General features: G+C 46.3%; 1 protein-coding gene across 1 annotated transcript in view; it reads right to left on the bottom strand.

Moving 5' to 3' along the window:
• Positions 1-15099, bottom strand: part of LOC133028022 (serine-rich coiled-coil domain-containing protein 2-like) — a 29349-nt gene extending 14250 nt beyond the window's left edge. Inside the window, exons 1-5 of the mRNA XM_061095215.1 lie at positions 14881-15099; positions 1767-3050; positions 1120-1287; positions 798-974; positions 651-724 (exon numbers count right to left, since the gene is read on the bottom strand). Of these exons, the coding sequence (XP_060951198.1) occupies positions 651-724; positions 798-974; positions 1120-1287; positions 1767-3009 (1662 nt within the window). The 5' untranslated portion in view covers positions 3010-3050; positions 14881-15099. The remainder of the gene's footprint in view (positions 1-650; positions 725-797; positions 975-1119; positions 1288-1766; positions 3051-14880) is intronic.
• Between the last annotated feature and the right edge of the window lie 2182 nt (positions 15100-17281).

Raw genomic sequence — 17281 nt, 5'->3', positions numbered from 1 at the left:
CTATATTATTCGAAATTTCCTAATATCTATTTTTGAATTTGATTGGTTTCAATCAATAGTTTTATTACCTTTCAAGCACATTAGATACAAACTGTTTTAATATTTAAATCTGAGCCTCATTATTTTCCTTTTATTAAAAGCTTATTGTTTAGAAGAACTAAAGAGGGCAGACATTTTAAATCTTACAGCCAACTAACAGTAAGTCATAAACATAAACTCAGTTTAATCATTATTTCATATCAAGCTGTTCAGCCCTGCAGGATCATTTAATATAATTTAAATTATTTAAATTGACTTCAATGATTTAAAACCCTCCTGACAGACGGTATAAACAAAGTCACCTGGAACCTGGATCATAAAACATGCTGTATATTGTTTATCTGTATTATCACTTTCGCAACATGATCGTGATTCATGAGGCCGAGTCTTATTCATAATGACACAAAGTCTCAGGGAGATTTCAGGCTTCATTTGATCCGATTCTATAAATAAAATAAAATAGATATTACACTAAACCTTGATTCTCAAAAGAGCAGCGACAAACTGTGATTGATAGAAGCAACGTGTGAGGAACAGATGTAGTGTTGTTAATGCACCAGAACAGAGTTTTTCTCTCTGATTATGATTATTGATCATCTTTATCGCTGTACCTGCTCGTGATAATCCGCCTGACTCGACCGCCTCCTGCGTGAGAGCTGGGTCAGATGATGCTCCGCTCGATCGCCTGGAGAGAAGCAATCTGTAATATTCCATTTCCAGAACCATCCTGACCTGTGTGTCAATCCCTCATCACTCACCACTGAACCTCACAGCGTCCCAGTCCATCCCGTCCTCCAGGAAACACAGAGCCGCCGCCTCACTGGCGCCCCTGCTGGCCGCCTTGTCCTCGTCAAACCTGGCACAGGATTGGTCGAGGCCCGAGTCGTCTTCATCGTTTCTGGAGGAAAGGAGCATCAAACCAACTCCTCCATCTCCTACAAACAAAAGATGGAGTGATCATTACTTAATGATCAATAATTATATTGATCTGTGAAGTATTACACCCCCCCCCCCCACCCCCCCCACATACACACAGTTAAAGCAGGAAACCTATCCGTGTGTTTTTTCCTTCATCTTTACCGAGGTTGTCGAAGTCGTCCATATACTCCTGACTGGTGTCGTTTCTGTCCAGAGAGGATGCTGAAGACAGGGACATGTCCTCCAATGTCTCCGCCACAATCGACACCTCTGTCTGGGACATGGGCTCCGTCGACAGGCCCTCCGGCTCTGGAGCCTCTGGGCTTCTTTCTGAGGGCGGGGGGGGGGGGTCAGAGGTTCGTGAGAAGCAGAACCGGAGACACCAGAGAATGATCACGAGATAAATAGATGTTAAAGGAAAAGTCACCCGGAAATGAAAACTCACTCATCATGTAGCTGCTGGGGGGGGTTTCAGGTGTAAACAGTGTCTGCTGCTAACTTGAAATGAGGTGCATTCAGGGACCGTCAGAAATGTTGACGTCCACTAGCGTTGCCACTACTGGGGGACTTCAGGCTTGTGTGGTGTCATCAGGTAACAAGGTCCTTTACACCTAGAACTCCATAAGAAGTGGCTAAGCTAGCGGACGTTAGAACTTCTGACTGTCCCTGAATGCACCTCGGACCTCACACCCTCCCCCCCTCCATCAGCATAGGGTGAGTAAATAAGGGAATTATCGTTTCAGGGTGAACTATTAGAAAAGTGATTCACAGAGATAAACACTAGGGGGCAGCAGTGAGTAGAATCTCACCTGGGCTGTTTTCTGTCGTAGACGCCGGCTCCGCTGAGTTCAGTCCCGGGTTCACTTCCTGTTCACCTCCTGACCCGCTGGGCGGGGTCACCCGTAGGGGGCGGGGCTGCTTGATGAGTGACGGGCGGGACAGCTTGTAGCTGATACCGCTGGGCTTGGAGGCGGGGCCGAGGCTGGGTAGGAGGAGTTTCTTTAAGGCAGAGGGGGGCAGGAGGGAGGGGATGCTGACCCCTGACCTCACGGTAGCTTTGACCCCTCCCCCTCTTCCCTCTGGAGTGTGGCTAATAACAGGTAATTTTACCAGACTGCCTCCAGGTGGAGCCAGAGAGGAGGTTGATTCTTTGAGGCCTCGCTCAGCAGCTCTCTTCTTGGAGTAAGAGCGGATGAGTAAGGGGGAGGGCTGCTGTCGGACGTGGGTGAGGCTACGTGACCGGTCGTCTTCAGTCAGCTGGACCGGCGCCGCGGCGCCCAGGCTGTCGCTGGAGTGCGAGCGGCTGGCTGGCGGCTTCTTCTGGAAGGGGGAACCGGATCGAGGACCGGGACCAGAACCAGGACGAGCAAAACTGTGAGGCTGTCTCAGGGAACCGTTGGATACAGTCCGCGGTCGAGATCCAGCGAGACCAGTTGGAGCCCGTTTGGTCCCGTTGGTCCTGGACGTGGTCGGACCGGGTTTGGAACCCGCAGGGCCGAGCTTAGAAACAGGAATTGCTCTCGGGCTGGACTGTGGTGACGGAGACGACGATGATGTCACAGACTGACTATAACCACGAACTTTTCCTGCCAAGGATGTGGTCGACTTTTTGGCTTCTCGCACCCCCACTGGTGATGCCTGTTGTCGTTGGTAATAATACTGATGGATGCTGTTGCCGGGGAGACTCTGCCCAACGTTCCCGCCTGTTCTGGTTTTCCACTCCCGCTCTGCGTTGGCGCCATCTTCCGTTATACTGTTCTCCTTCTTCCATTTCATGGAAGTCGGCACTCTGATGAATCTATTCTTCTTGACAGCAGAGGGGGGCGCTGTTACACTACCGTTGACCCCCATCGGGCCAGGATGATGGTAGAACCCGTTAGTGAGGAGGTTGCTGGTCGCGGCAGCGCTGATGACGGTGCCGGCGGGCGGAGCTGGAATCTGAGCACCATTGGAGGCTGCGATGGATTTGGGGTGCAAACCAAACTTGGGCAGCCTAGAAACCATGGTCGGCATGGCAGGAGTGTGGACAAGACAAGAGGGAGGGGCTGACATCAGACCCCGCCCACTTCACCATGGAGAAAGAGCCAGTGGAGCTGCAGTGGGCGGAGAGAAGAAATCTGTTTAATCAGTGAAAGAACTGTGAACAACGTGGAACTTCAAACTCCGGCTCAGTGTTTTATAGATGTTTTATTTCTCTAAAAACACATTTGTCCTTCGTGAAACTTTTTTCAGTTTATCAGCTTTTAGCTGTTAGCATGAAGATGCTAACAGGGCTGACACTGGACGATCAAATATTGGGATTCAGATGAAGAAGTAGTCTGATTGAATATTCTGACCTAAAATAACATGACCCTTAATAATGAATAGTAACTTTTGATATGTATGAAACAAAACATGTGATTAATTGTTTGGGTTCAAGCTGCTGTGTTTGTTTTAAGAGACGACTCATTATTCTCTTTACAGACTGGGAGTTTACAATAGAAGTGAACTGCTTACATTGGTCAATCTATAAGGAATCAATCATCATAATTAAGATATTGTATAAATTCAGATTCAATTATCAAACATTTCAGAGTTTCCTGTTTATTCTGTTTCCTCTGAAGAAGTGCAAGGGAAGCACACACAGGATAACTATAGTTTAAAAAGGTAATTATAGTTTTAATAATTTAAAGTAGTAAGAAGCTGCAGCTTTTAATTATTTAGTGATAAATAACTGAAACAAGAGTCAACGAGACTGATCTGCTGTTTCAAACGCTGAGTGTCAACACATCGACACAAACCACAGCCGTAATAAAAACAAACGGCTGCAGAACAGAAAGATAGCATCAGTCAAACGGTCACACACACAGACACACACACACACACACACACACACACACACACACACACACACACACACAGACACACACACACACACACGGTGGACAAGGCGGACCTGTTTCAGGTCTCCAGGAGTGCGTGCTTGTGTGCTTGTGCTTGTTTGTGTGTGTGTGTGTGTGTGTGTGTGTGTGTGTGTGTGTGTGTGTGTGTGTGTGTGTGTGTGTGTGTGTGTGTGTGTGTGTGTGTGTGTGTGTCTCACACTGAGCTCACACTGAAATCAGACACTCTGCTGCATGAAACAAAAGGACAGATCCTGTTGTGAGGTTTTCATGCACGTGTACAGAGGGAGGAACAACATGAAGCTGTGAGGACAGGACTGTCTGCAGTGATAAAGACTGACAGCAAAGAGAGAAGCCCATCCATCTCTATCGCCCCCTTGTGTCTGGCTATAGTTTAAGTCAGAAATGTTAACAAATGGGACACAGACCAAACTGAAAACCCTGGTTTCTGTAAGGAAGGCAGTTGTTATCACACTGATGTTTGAGTTTTCATGTTTCTGATAAGTTGGATTTTAATTCCCTGTTGGCTCACATATGGTCTTTGGACAAGCGGACGAGTCGGCGTGCTGTTGAACTCCCGGAGGACACGGCTGATGAAGAACTGATGGACGTTCAGGTCATGTGACCAACACATCAGCTGCACGTCATCTCATGGTTAACGACATGGGACCTGTGACCCCTGAGCTGTAATAAGGTTGTGTTTGCATTAGATCCCACAAAGGGAAGTTCTCAGTAACACACATTTAAACACATTTGTGAGACTTGTGTAGTTTATATTTATGTAATGATCCATTATTCAGATTCTTTAATAACTACAAGAGGTATAAATCCTGACAGTTTGTCCACTTTCACAGTTCCAACAATCCAAATTAAAAGCAGAACACATCCTTCTCCAGCCCTGCAGTCTGAGCACATGGTGCTGATGTTGGGAAAAGAAAGGAACAGTCATTTGTCCGCCCAAGGCCACCGTACCTCCAGCTACGTCGAGCATCACAAGCTTTTCTAGAAGCCAAGATTAAAAGAGCACATGTTCTTATCTCCAGCAGAAGATAACTTGTGATTTCAGTGTGAGAGACACAGAAAAGTCCTGAGTTCTTTTATAAAACAATCACCTGCACCTCCTCACAGGATAAAGAGCATGATGTTGATCCGAGGTCAGTTGAACACGTGACCACGGATATGAAACATACATTATAGGTTTTCAGCCACTGATACACAGGATAACCGTCACAAGCTTCCACAGACCCAGCAGCCCTGCAGAGCTTTCAGCTTGACTCTTGAACTTAATGTGAATTCAAAACAAGCTGAGCTCTTGTTGCATCTGAATCAAACCACATATCATGAAGCGTCTGGTTTTTCCTCCCCTCCCCCCTCGTACTGTACATGGTCCACAAACCAAGCAGGTCATCCATGTGCTCATGCTCCATTTCTCTGTTCACTGAGCTGAGAGGAATCAACAGCCGACTGCTCCAGAGCCAGAGGAGGCTCAACACATCCAACTGGGCTACATGTGCAAAACTCTGGACTTCTATAATTGTTAAATAATTAACACAATCTGCTTGATTCTCTTATTATAAATGAATATATGGATATATATATTTTGAATAACATTTCATTAATCACTCATTAGCAATGTGCCCTATGAGATAAATTGTGATATGTGATTATGAGCTATTCAAATAAATATGATTGAAATTTGAATCTACTCTTCACTTTGATGATGAATCCTAATACAAAACTGTGTATATCTTTAAATGGACAAATCATGTCAGTGCAGATGAGACATTTATTAAAGCTACATGGTCCTGTTTGTGTGAGCTCTCCTTCTCAGTGACTCCTTGTCTCCTGACTGACGTTGTCCCTCCACATCCAAACCGCTGCTCTCAGGTGAGTCTTTCCACTCGGTGAGGTCACATTTCATCAACGATCGTCGGGCCGGGAAAAGGTCAAAGGCCGTGAGCGTTCACACGGATCAGGGACAGGACAGATGCTCAGGACTGACCCCACCGTGTGGACGTCTTTTTCCTCCACTGACTTGGTTTAATAAAGACAAGCTGTCAGCAGCTGAGAATACAAATGCAAGCAGCAAGTTCTGCAGCTCCACCAGCGGCCGGATCATCTTCCATTAGCCCTCAGTGATAAATGAATCAATAGTAACCTGAGCTGCTGCAGCTCGGCCTGAATCAAACACAACTGGGGCAAGACGCTGCACAACATCCATCAACACTTAAAGACTTCTATCAACAACCTGGACAACTTGTGTTAATGTTTCTGTTCTTCCACCTATTACTTTGATTGTCTTGATTATCTGATGTTTTGGAATTACAGCATGTCTATTAACCAACAGAGATGTTCCTCAGGGTTCCATCTGAGATCCTCTCACTTTCAGAGCTGACAATGGTAACCTGAAATCAATTACCCTGGACTGTATGTAACAGTTTAAGATTCATACACTTTCACGCTGCATTACATACAAACACAAAAACAATACTTTATGGAAAGATCAGTGATAAACTAAACTAGGGCCCGAGCTCAGGCAATTTCAAGTCTGTTGCGGTCGGTGAAGAGAGAGCGTTCTGTGCTCAGGCCCTAATAATCATTTGTCGACATCATGTATTGATTATATGCCTCACTAAATAATATTAAAATACTTTTTCATTAAAATAGCAGAGCAAAGTATGTTGTAGTGTTTGATTCTTCTTCTACTTTACGAGTTGTACTTCTGCTTTAACCTCACCCTAGCTCCACTTCTAATATTACAAATAGAATATGTATCCTAACATTTTCCACATTTGGCAGAATCATTTGTTTTCATGGATAACTTATCATTAATTCTCAACTTTTTTGCTTTGTGTAAATTCTAGTTGTGTTTCATTACATCATCTTGTGAAAGTTATATTAAATAGAAAACAGATCCTTATCACTTTCAGTGAGTTTGTAAAAACAATCAATTCTGAAAACCCCTGAATAAGAAGCTGGAACACAAGCAGTCAGTTGTGTTTCTCTCTGCTCGTCCTTCGGAGAAACTGAACTCTGAGCAGCTGCTTCAAGGTTTGAAGGTCACGTGATGCAACCGATGACACGTTGGTAGATAACTAGAGTTTATCTGATCTCTGCTGTGATGCCGTTTCTGTGCGATAACTATGAGCATACGAGTGGGACTGATGCTTTCGTGTGAAGTATTTAAAAAGACGTCCTCCCTACAGGTCACCTGACCACAGAGATCCTCAGAGGAACACCCCCCCCCCTCTCGTCATCGCCTTGCTACCGCTTCATCTCCTCGTTCCTTCTGCACCTTGTTAAATCATTCAAACCGGATTCAGACCTTAACAGAAAGGAAGTTCCAGGATGTGAGGACGCACCGACGGCAGGGACACTATTTTTTTTTAGCCGCAGTGAGATCGACTCCTGGTCAGAATAGAAAAGCAGTGCGGCGTCCCTGATGTGTGTGTTGAGCATGTGGTCAGACTGTGGAGGACATTTGATCCGTGGAGAATCAGGGACATGTTTCCTCTCTCAGCCCGACGTCCACATGCTCACTGTCAGTCTGAATAACCAGTCAGCAACAAGCAGAACACAGAGACGCACAACTAACACACCTCCCTCCTTTTCAGAATAAAAGAGCCACAGCACTGAAGTCTGGACCTGAAAGCTTCTGGAGGTTCAACTGTGTCGGTCTGAAAGTAGCACAGGGTATAAGATCCTCTGTGTCAAAGGTCAACAAGTTCAAATAAATAATATATTTTCTAGAAGGGAAGAACAACCAGTGACAGAGTCAGAAAAACAACATGGACACACACACACACACACACAGCTTGAGGCCAGATGTAACACACACTACATGACTGCTTTGCCTTGTTGGATATTAAACCAACAAACACACACCCTCTTCACTAACTAACACACACACAGAAACACACAGTGTGGCTGAACAAACCAGCATCATACATGACTGAGCCTCAGTGTGATGTGCTACAGGACGAGTCTCAGAGAAACTCATCGGAGAGGAGGTGGAAACCAGGGCTGCACGATTCATTGCATTTGCGTTGAAATCGCGATATGATAAAACGCGATTTGATGTGCTATTCTGTTTTTTATTTATAACTTTGTTTACTTTGATTTTACAAAATATTTTCAAAGGATAGTAGAGGCAAATTCTATGTTTCAGTTGTTTGAAAAGTTACAAACTTGGGAGCAGTAGCTATAATTTTAAATTATTTTTCTCTTAAGATGGTACATTTTGCACAGTGTTTAAAAAGTGCATGCCTTGTGTTTATACTTAATGACTTTGTTTAAATAACTTAAATGCAAAGTCGCAAAGCCACCGATTTGTTGCTCTTGTTTCTGCAATGAGCAGTTAAATAAAAATGTAAAATGTGGGATAGAATATTCTACACTAACCCTGGTGGAGTTTCAGAGCCTTTGGTGAACTGGTCTCGTTTTAGTTTGCAAACGGTTTCCATGTGACATGTGTTGTTGTATCAGTGTGGGCGGAGCCTCAGGGTCCTGGTGTTAGTGAATCAACAAACTGATTCTCTGAGCTTTGTGTTGAGTTCAGGAACATCTGAATCTTTTCATGTCCTGTGATTTGTCTGATTCCTCCTCAACGCATCAGGGACCTGCTACACTGGGTCACATGGTCTCTAGCCTGGTTCCACACACAGTGTTTCAGTTTGACTCGACCACATCCTGCAGCAGCGACCTGCCACTCAAAACCAAACAAACAGCCGTTTAAGGAAATTCATGTTTGAACTCAAACTGCGTCTGTCAAGTGTTTTTAAAGAGTTACGACAGAAACAGAGAAGAAAGAACGTCTGAGTCTGAACAAGAAGAAAAACAGAGTCCCACATCCGAAGCCCCACCCCCCCTCTCCCTGGGTGTCATAGCAACTTGGCGTGGACAACATCCCTGTTGTGTCCAATAACCCCCCCCCCCCCCTCCAACCACCAACATCATTAATCTGCCACAAAGCAACTCTTTCTCTACAGCCCTGCACCAAACTCCCATAATGCACCACACTGCACCTAGCCCCCCCACACCAACAGCCCCCCCCACAGCCCCCCAGGCCCAGAAACCAACTTCTACAAATCCAGCAGCGAATAAGCTACACGTCGGACTGAGGGGACAAATGCTAGCAAAAGCTATTTACAGACAAGAAGTCTGGACGTTCTCCTCACATGTTCCTGAAATGTTCCTCATATGTTCTGGATCTTCTCCTGAAGCCTCCTGGTAACATGTGTGTAAAGTGTCCTCGTGAGTCCATGTGAGGAACCAGCAGGACAATGTGTGGAAGCTTCCCAGTGAGCGAGTGGACGTGTGGACGAGGTTTCTAACACGTGACGTGAAACTGAAGAACTCAAAGATCTCAGGATGAAGAAGAGGAGCCGGACACGTAGAAGACGAAGACGTCCACTTGGAAACACGAGTAGGTTCCAGATCTTCTGGTGATGAGGCCGACGCCGTGTGGAGGAGCTGGAAACAACAACACTGATCTTGTCCCGCCTCCTGCTGCTCTACAGGCTCCAACTCCTTCTGCTCTACAGGCTCCGCCTCCTGCTGCTCTGCAGGCTCCAACTCCTTCTGCTCTACAGGTCCACATGTTCCTGTTTGAACGAGTCGGACCCGACAACCTGCTGCTGCTTCTTCACATGTGGAAGACCAACTCAAAACACTATTTTCAGGACATTTGACAGAGCTCGTGTCTCAAAGAAAGACATGAGGACGACAGAGGATTTGCATCAATGTATCAATGTGAAGTGAAACTTTAAAGATAATAAAGAGCTGAGCAACACACGAGTGATGATGATTTGATCATAGGGAGGAAACCGACTCCACCCGGTCAGAGACAAAGAGGACAGACAGAGAGATGAAGAGATTCACAGGGTATTTCCTGCTGAGAGAGAGAGAGAGAGAGAGAGAGAGAGAGAGAGAGAGAGAGAGAGAGAGAGAGAGAGAGAGAGGGAGAGAGTGAGAGAGAGAGTGAGAGAGAGAACAAGGGAGAGAGAGAGGGAGAGAGAGAGGGAGAGAGAGAGAGAGAGAGAGAGAGGGAGAGAGAGAAAAAGGGAGAGAGAGAGAGAGAGAGAGAGAGAGAGAGAGAGAGAGAGAGAGAGAGAGAGAGAGAGAGAGAGAGAACAAGGGAGAGAGAGAGAGAGAGAGAGAGAGAGAGAGAGAGAGAGAGAGAGAGAGAGGGAGAGAGAGAGGGAGAGAGAGAACAAGGGAGAGAGAGAGGGAGAGAGAGAGAGAGAGAGAGAGAAAAAGGAGAGAGAGAGAGAGAGAGAGAGAGAGAGAGAGAGAGAGAGAGAGAGAGAGAGAGAGAGAGAGAGAGAGAGAGAGAGAGAGAGAGAGAAGGAGAGGGAGGGAGAGAGAGAACAAGGGAGAGAGAGAGAGGGAGAGAGAGAACAAGGGAGAGAGAGAGAGAGAGAGAGAGAGAGAGAGAGAGAGAGAGAGAGGGAGAGAGAGAAAAAGGGAGGGAGAGAGAGAGAGAGGGAGAGAGAGGGAGAGAAAAAGGGAGAGGGAGAGAGAGAGAGGGAGAGAGAGAGAGAGAGAGAAAAAGGGAGAGAGAGAGGGAGAGATAGAGAGAGAGGAGAGAGAGAGAGAGCGAGAGAGAGAAAAAGGGAGAGAGAGAGGGAGAGAGAGAGAGTGTTTTCAAAAAGTGAATCATTGAAAGTCCACAGATTTCACAGCGAGGACAAACACAGACGTGTCGAAGAAGGCCTTAAAGTTTATGTCTCTAAAGTAAAGACTCAGCAGCGGGACCACGCCCCTCTGGTCTGCGGGACCACGCCCCTCTGCTGAACAGGTCGTTAAAGTCGAGGCTGAGAGCTTGTCACTGATGAACGGGGGGGAGGAGCCTCGGGACGCAGAGCATCAGCATCTCCTCTATGATCTGACCACGTCTGGGTTCATGTCACATGACAGCTCTCATGGAGACATGGGGATCTGATGAATGTGACTCTGACTTCTTACAGAAGAAACAAGTAAAACATGCGTCGCTGTTTATAGTTAAACTGAATCATTTAAGATCTGAGTTCAAGTGTGAAAACATCAATAAACAGGTTTGAACACAGCATCATTCATTTCCCACTGCTTGAAACCAGGACACACCTCAGAGTGTAGCTCGCACAGAGACGTGAGAACCTTCAGAGCTGGAAAGAGTTCCTGTAATAAACCAGTGGAGCTCTGTGGTCTGAGCGTCTGAGCCGAATAACATAACCTACAGCTCTGAAACAGAAAGTGAATGAGCAGAAACATGACTTTACCCTGTGGCCTTCCTGTACAGACAGATGTTCTTTACATCTATAGTAGAACAGATAGAACCGCTGCTGTTCTCTGTGAGGAGGAGGAACGTTTACTGTTCTGGAGCCTGAAGAAACGTGGGATTGGAACTGAAACAGAGGAACTAACACATGAATTATTCACAGCCTGGAGGCGGAGCCGAACTCTGCACCGTCACCCTGTTTCCAGGAAGAGACCTGAGGGCTACGGTCTACATCCTGGTTCTTCACTGTGGGGATCCGTCTATCTCCTGAGCACGGATCTCAGCAGAACACAGACAGGAGAACCAGAGTGAGGCAGCTGGTTCATCTCTGTGGGGTTCTCCACCTGAGAACCAGAGTGAGGCAGCTGGTTCATCACTGTGGGGTTCTCCACCTGAGAACCAGAGTGAGGCAGCTGGTTCATCACTGTGGGGTTCTCCACCTGAGAGACAGAGTGAGGCAGCTGGTTCATCTCTGTGGGGTTCTCCACCTGAGAACCAGAGTGAGGCAGCTGGTTCATCTCTGTGGGGTTCTCCACCTGAGAACCAGAGTGAGGCAGCTGGTTCATCTCTGTGGGGTTCTCCAGCTGAGAACCAGAGTGAGGCAGCTGGTTCATCTCTGTGGGGTTCTCCACCTGAGAACCAGAGTGAGGCAGCTGGTTCATCTCTGTGGGGTTCTCCACCTGAGAACCAGAGTGAGGCAGCTGGTTCATCTCTGTGGGGTTCTCCACCTGAGAACCAGAGTGAGGCAGCTGGTTCATCTCTGTGGGGTTCTCCACCTGAGAACCAGAGTGAGGCAGCTGGTTCATCACTGTGGGGTTCTCCACCTGAGAACCAGAGTGAGGCAGCTGGTTCATCACTGTGGGGTTCTCCACCTGAGAACCAGAGTGAGGCAGCTGGTTCATCACTGTGGGGTTCTCCACCTGAGAACCAGAGTGAGGCAGCTGGTTCATCTCTGTGGGGTTCTCCACCTGAGAACCAGAGTGAGGCAGCTGGTTCATCTCTGTGGGGTTCTCCACCTGAGAACCAGAGTGAGGCAGCTGGTTCATCTCTGTGGGGTTCTCCACCTGAGAACCAGAGTGAGGCAGCTGGTTCATCTCTGTGGGGTTCTCCACCTGAGAACCAGAGTGAGGCAGCTGGTTCATCTCTGTGGGGTTCTCCACCTGAGAACCAGAGTGAGGCAGCTGGTTCATCTCTGTGGGGTTCTCCAGCTGAGAACCAGAGTGAGGCAGCTGGTTCATCTCTGTGGGGTTCTCCACCTGAGAACCAGAGTGAGGCAGCTGGTTCATCTATGTGGGGTTCTCCAGCTGAGAACCAGAGTGAGGCAGCTGGTTCATCTCTGTGGGGTTCTCCACCTCAGAGCGGATCCTCCACCTCAGCAGTGACTCAAAGAAACAGATCCTGATCTGTCACCAGGTTCCTCTGCACTGACACCGGCTGAGCCTCTGTTCTGCAGCAGGAACCACACACAGAACCAATTGAGAACCACACAAACACACACACACACAGAACCACACACACACACACACAGAACCACGCTAACAAACAGAACCATACACACACACACACACACACAGAACCAACAGATCCAGAGAACCACACACACACACACACAGAACCACACTAACACACAGAACCAGATAACCACACACACACACACACACACACACACAAACACAGAACCAACAGATCCAGAGAACCACACAAACACACACACACAGAACCAGATAACCACACGAACACACACACACAGAAACACACTAACACACAGAACCAGAGAACCACACACACACAGAACCAACAGATCCAGAGAACCACACGAACACACATACACAGAACCACACTAACACACAGAACCAGATAACCACACAAACACACACACATAGAACCACACTAACACACAGAACCAGATAACCACACGAACACACACACACAGAACCACACTAACACAGATCCAGAGAACCACACGAACACACACACACACAGAACCACACTAACACACAGAACCAGAGAACCACACACAAACACAGAACCAACAGATCCAGAGAACCACACGAACACACACACACACACAAACACAGAACCAACAGATCCAGAGAACCACACGAACACACACACACAGAACCACACTAACACACAGAACCAGAGAACCACACACACACACAGAACCAACAGATCCAGAGAACCACACACACACACACACACACACACACACACACACAGACCGAACCACACTAACACACAGAACCAGAGAACCACACACACAAACACAGAACCAACAGATCCAGAGAACCACACGAACACACACACACAGAAACACACTAACACACAGAACCAGAGAACCACACACACACAGAACCAACAGATCCAGAGAACCACACGAACACACACACACAGAACCACACTAACACACAGAACCAGAGAACCACACAAACACACACACACAGAACCACACTAACACACAGAACCAGAGAACCACACACACACACACCCCAACAAACTGGAGGAACCACAGAGTCAGAACCTTGAAACAATTCAACTGACAGAACCTGCAGAACCAAAGACTACAACCAGAGCAAGTTGTGGAAACCACTGAAAAGAAACAATGAAAACCAGCCGGTTCTAAAGCGGTGCAGAGGTAAGAACCACCCAACATCCCCTCAGAGAACCGGGTTCTACGCCTGGCAGTGGTGTTGAGGAGAGGAGAGGAGCAGAGGGACCGAGGAGGTGAAACTAATGGATCTAAAGAAACAATGGAGCTGAGGACATGAGGAATGTTCCTGCTGTCATGAGGAATGTCCACAGAACCAGTCGTCAGATTCCTCACTTCGTCTCCATGACAACACTCCTCCTCCTCTTCTTCTTCTTCTTCTTCTTCTTCTTCTTCTTCTTCTTCTTCTTCTTCTTACTTAATATGATGTGAAGTCGTTTCAGGAGCTTTTCGTCGGTTTTTCAGCAGCGACGACACAAGAGCTGGATTTGACCTGGAGCAGCGGGGGTGTGGTCACATGACTCTGACCACAACTAATATGATTCTAAAATAAATATACAGAAGCTGTTTATTCTTCATTTCCAGGGACTGAACTGAATGTGTGATGACTGGTCACAAGGTGGACAGGTCAGAGTTATGGGAACTGGGGACGGAGTTTTAAGTACTTAATTTATCTTTAAATGATAAAATACACAAAGTACTTTTTAAGCAATTAAATGTACTAACCACACAATTAAAAGGAGACCAGATAACCACATATCTATTTGTATAACCTGCAAATAGATAATCGATAACAGATAGATAATCTGCTGTGAAGATACAACTAATATGCTGATGAACACACATCTGGAATGGGATCCAACCATAGACTGTATATATGATTCCAACCATAGACTGTATATATGATTCCAACCATAGACTGTATGATTCCAACCATAGACTGTAAATATGATTCCAACCATAGACTGTATTTATGATTCCAACCATAGACTGTATTTATGATTCCAACCATAGACTGTTATGATTCCAACCATAGACTGTATATATGATTCCAACCATAGACTGTATATATGATTCCAACCATAGACTGTATATCAGCATCAGGATGACGGCGTGGGGTTCACTTCCGGTCAGAACCTCGTATAGGAAACACCCGGTTCTACCCGGTGTGTGTCTGTGTGCGTGTGAGCGGTTCCGTGTGTGTTGTTAACGTGTTGTTAACGTGTAGTTAGCGTGTTGTTAGCGTGTTGTTAACGAACATGTTGTGTTACCGGCTCGGTTCTCCGGTGCTAGCTCACCTGTCGACTGGAAGCGGAAGCGGTGTCACGGTCTAGAGGCTCCGGGGCCCGGTTCAGTCCGGAATAAACACGAAGAGTTCCGGTAGATGACGCGTCGATTCACCGGGAAGACGAGGACGTTCAGTGGAAGGACTCGGAGGCGGTGCACCGGGAGGACCTTCACCGGGAGCACGGAGGACCTTCACCGGGAACACGAAGGATCTTCACCGGGAGGACGGAGGACCTTCACCGGGAGCACGGAGGACCTTCACCGGGAGGACCTTCACCGGGAGCACGGAGGACCTTCACCGGGAGCACGGAGGACCTTCACCGGGAGCACGGAGGACCTTCACCGGGAACACGGAGGACCTTCACCCGGGGCAGGACGCGTCACCGGCGGCAGCAGCGTCTCCGCAGAGCCTCGGTCTGATCCACGCTACGGGGTCTCCACCGAGATCTGTCACCTGCACGGGCTCACCTTAGAGTCAGCAGAGAACTGTCAAAATAAAAGCCCAGTGGTTCTATATGAGTGTGTGTGTGTGTGTGTGTGTGTGTGTGTGTATGTGTGTGTGTGTGTGTGTGTGGATGATTCAGCAGCAGCAGAGGAAACACACAGACACACACACTCACAGCTGACACTGACGTCACCACCTCGCAGTAACCCTTTCATCACCAAACTCGACAAAATAAAATTTGAAAAATATTCAGCTAAACTCTAATGAAGCATTTTATTGTAAAATATCCATCAATGCATTTGTTGACTGAATGATGAATTTATGAATCTATAAAATACATAAACAAGAATAGAAAATAAAAATCTGTTATTTGTTATGTTGTTATTAATGAATGAATTTATTATGATTTCTGGAGGTTTTATTAAATTCAATTGACAGGATTAATTTAGAGAAGAGACACATGAATATTGAGAATAAGCTGCGTTCAACCTTCTGATGCTCAACGCACCTGATGTGTGTTCTGTTAGTAACTCGTCTTACTAGTTCTTCTGATGATGATTATATTCTATTTAAAATAGGATCTTTCTGAATGATAAACATTGTGTTCGGTTTCCTGGAGTCAAATTGACCCCAAATAAAACATGTTACTTTCCTTGAAAATATAAATTGTTTTTCTATCCAAATGTTATGAGTAAAAAACATGTACTTAGAAATAACGTCAATCTCTCAAAGCCGAAAAAAGATCGATTTCCAATCTTAGGTGAGTTGGTGAGATTTTATGTTGATTTGCATTTCGCTATCGTCGCATCATTGGTATTCTGGATGAATTGTATCGTGTTTTATATAAAGAGCTATTTCCACTAAGACTCATTAAGTAGCTGACACTTGAGTCAGAATCTTGAGTTGTATAATTTTTCTAGATGTTTGAATCGCTGGAGTCAAAATGAGCCGAGAGAGAAACGTGAGGAACCAGATGCAGATGTGTTAAGTCTTTCTGTGATGTGAGTGTTTGTCCACTAGGGGGCAGAGTTCACCTGTCTGTCTCTATTCACCTGTCTGTCTCTATCCTTCTGTCTGTCTCTATTCACCTGCCTGTCTCTATCCTTCTGTCTGTCTCTATTCACCTGTCTGTCTCTATCCTTCTGTCTGTCTCTATTCACCTGCCTGTCTCTATCCTTCTTTCTGTCTCTATTCACCTGCCTGTCTCTATCCTTCTGTCTGTCTCTATTCACCTGTCTGTCTCTATTCACCTGTCTGTCTCTATCCTTCTGTCTGTCTCTATTCACCTGTCTGTCTCTATTCACCTGTCTGTCTCTATCCTTCTGTCTGTCTCTATTCACCTGTCTGTCTCTATTCACCTGTCTGTCTCTATCTGCCTGTCTCTAATCACCTGTCTGTCTCTATTCACCTGTCTGTCTCTATTCACCTGTTTGTCTCTATTCACCTGTCTGTCTCTATCCTTCTGTCTGTCTCTATTCACCTGCCTGTCTCTATTCACCTGTCTGTCTCTATCTGCCTGTCTCTATTCACCTGTCTGTCTCTATCTGCCTGTCTCTATTCACCTGTCTGTCTCTATCTGCCTGTCTCTATTCACCTGTCTGTCTCTATCCTTCTGTCTGTCTTTATTCACCTGTCTGTCTCTATCCTTCTGTCTGTCTCTATTCACCTGTCTGTCTCTATCTGCCTGTCTCTATTCACCTGTCTGTCTCTATCTGCCTGTCTCTAATCACCTGTCTGTCTCTATCCTTCTGTCTGTCTCTATTCACCTGTCTGTCTCTATCCTTCTGTCTGTCTCTATTCACCTGTCTGTCTCTATCCTTCTGTCTGTCTCTATTCACCTGTCTGTCTCTATCCTTCTGTCTGTCTCTAATCACCTGTCTGTCTCTATCCTTCTGTCTGTCTCTATTCACCTGTCTGTCTCTATCCTTCTGTCTGTCTCTATTCACCTGTCTGTCTCTATCTGCCTG

This window comes from Limanda limanda, chromosome 21 (genome assembly GCF_963576545.1).
Source record: "Limanda limanda chromosome 21, fLimLim1.1, whole genome shotgun sequence".
In the NCBI taxonomy this organism is placed as follows: Eukaryota; Metazoa; Chordata; class Actinopteri; order Pleuronectiformes; family Pleuronectidae; genus Limanda; species Limanda limanda.
Note: the sequence above shows the minus strand (reverse complement) of the source record. Positions and strands in the feature narration are given on the sequence as shown.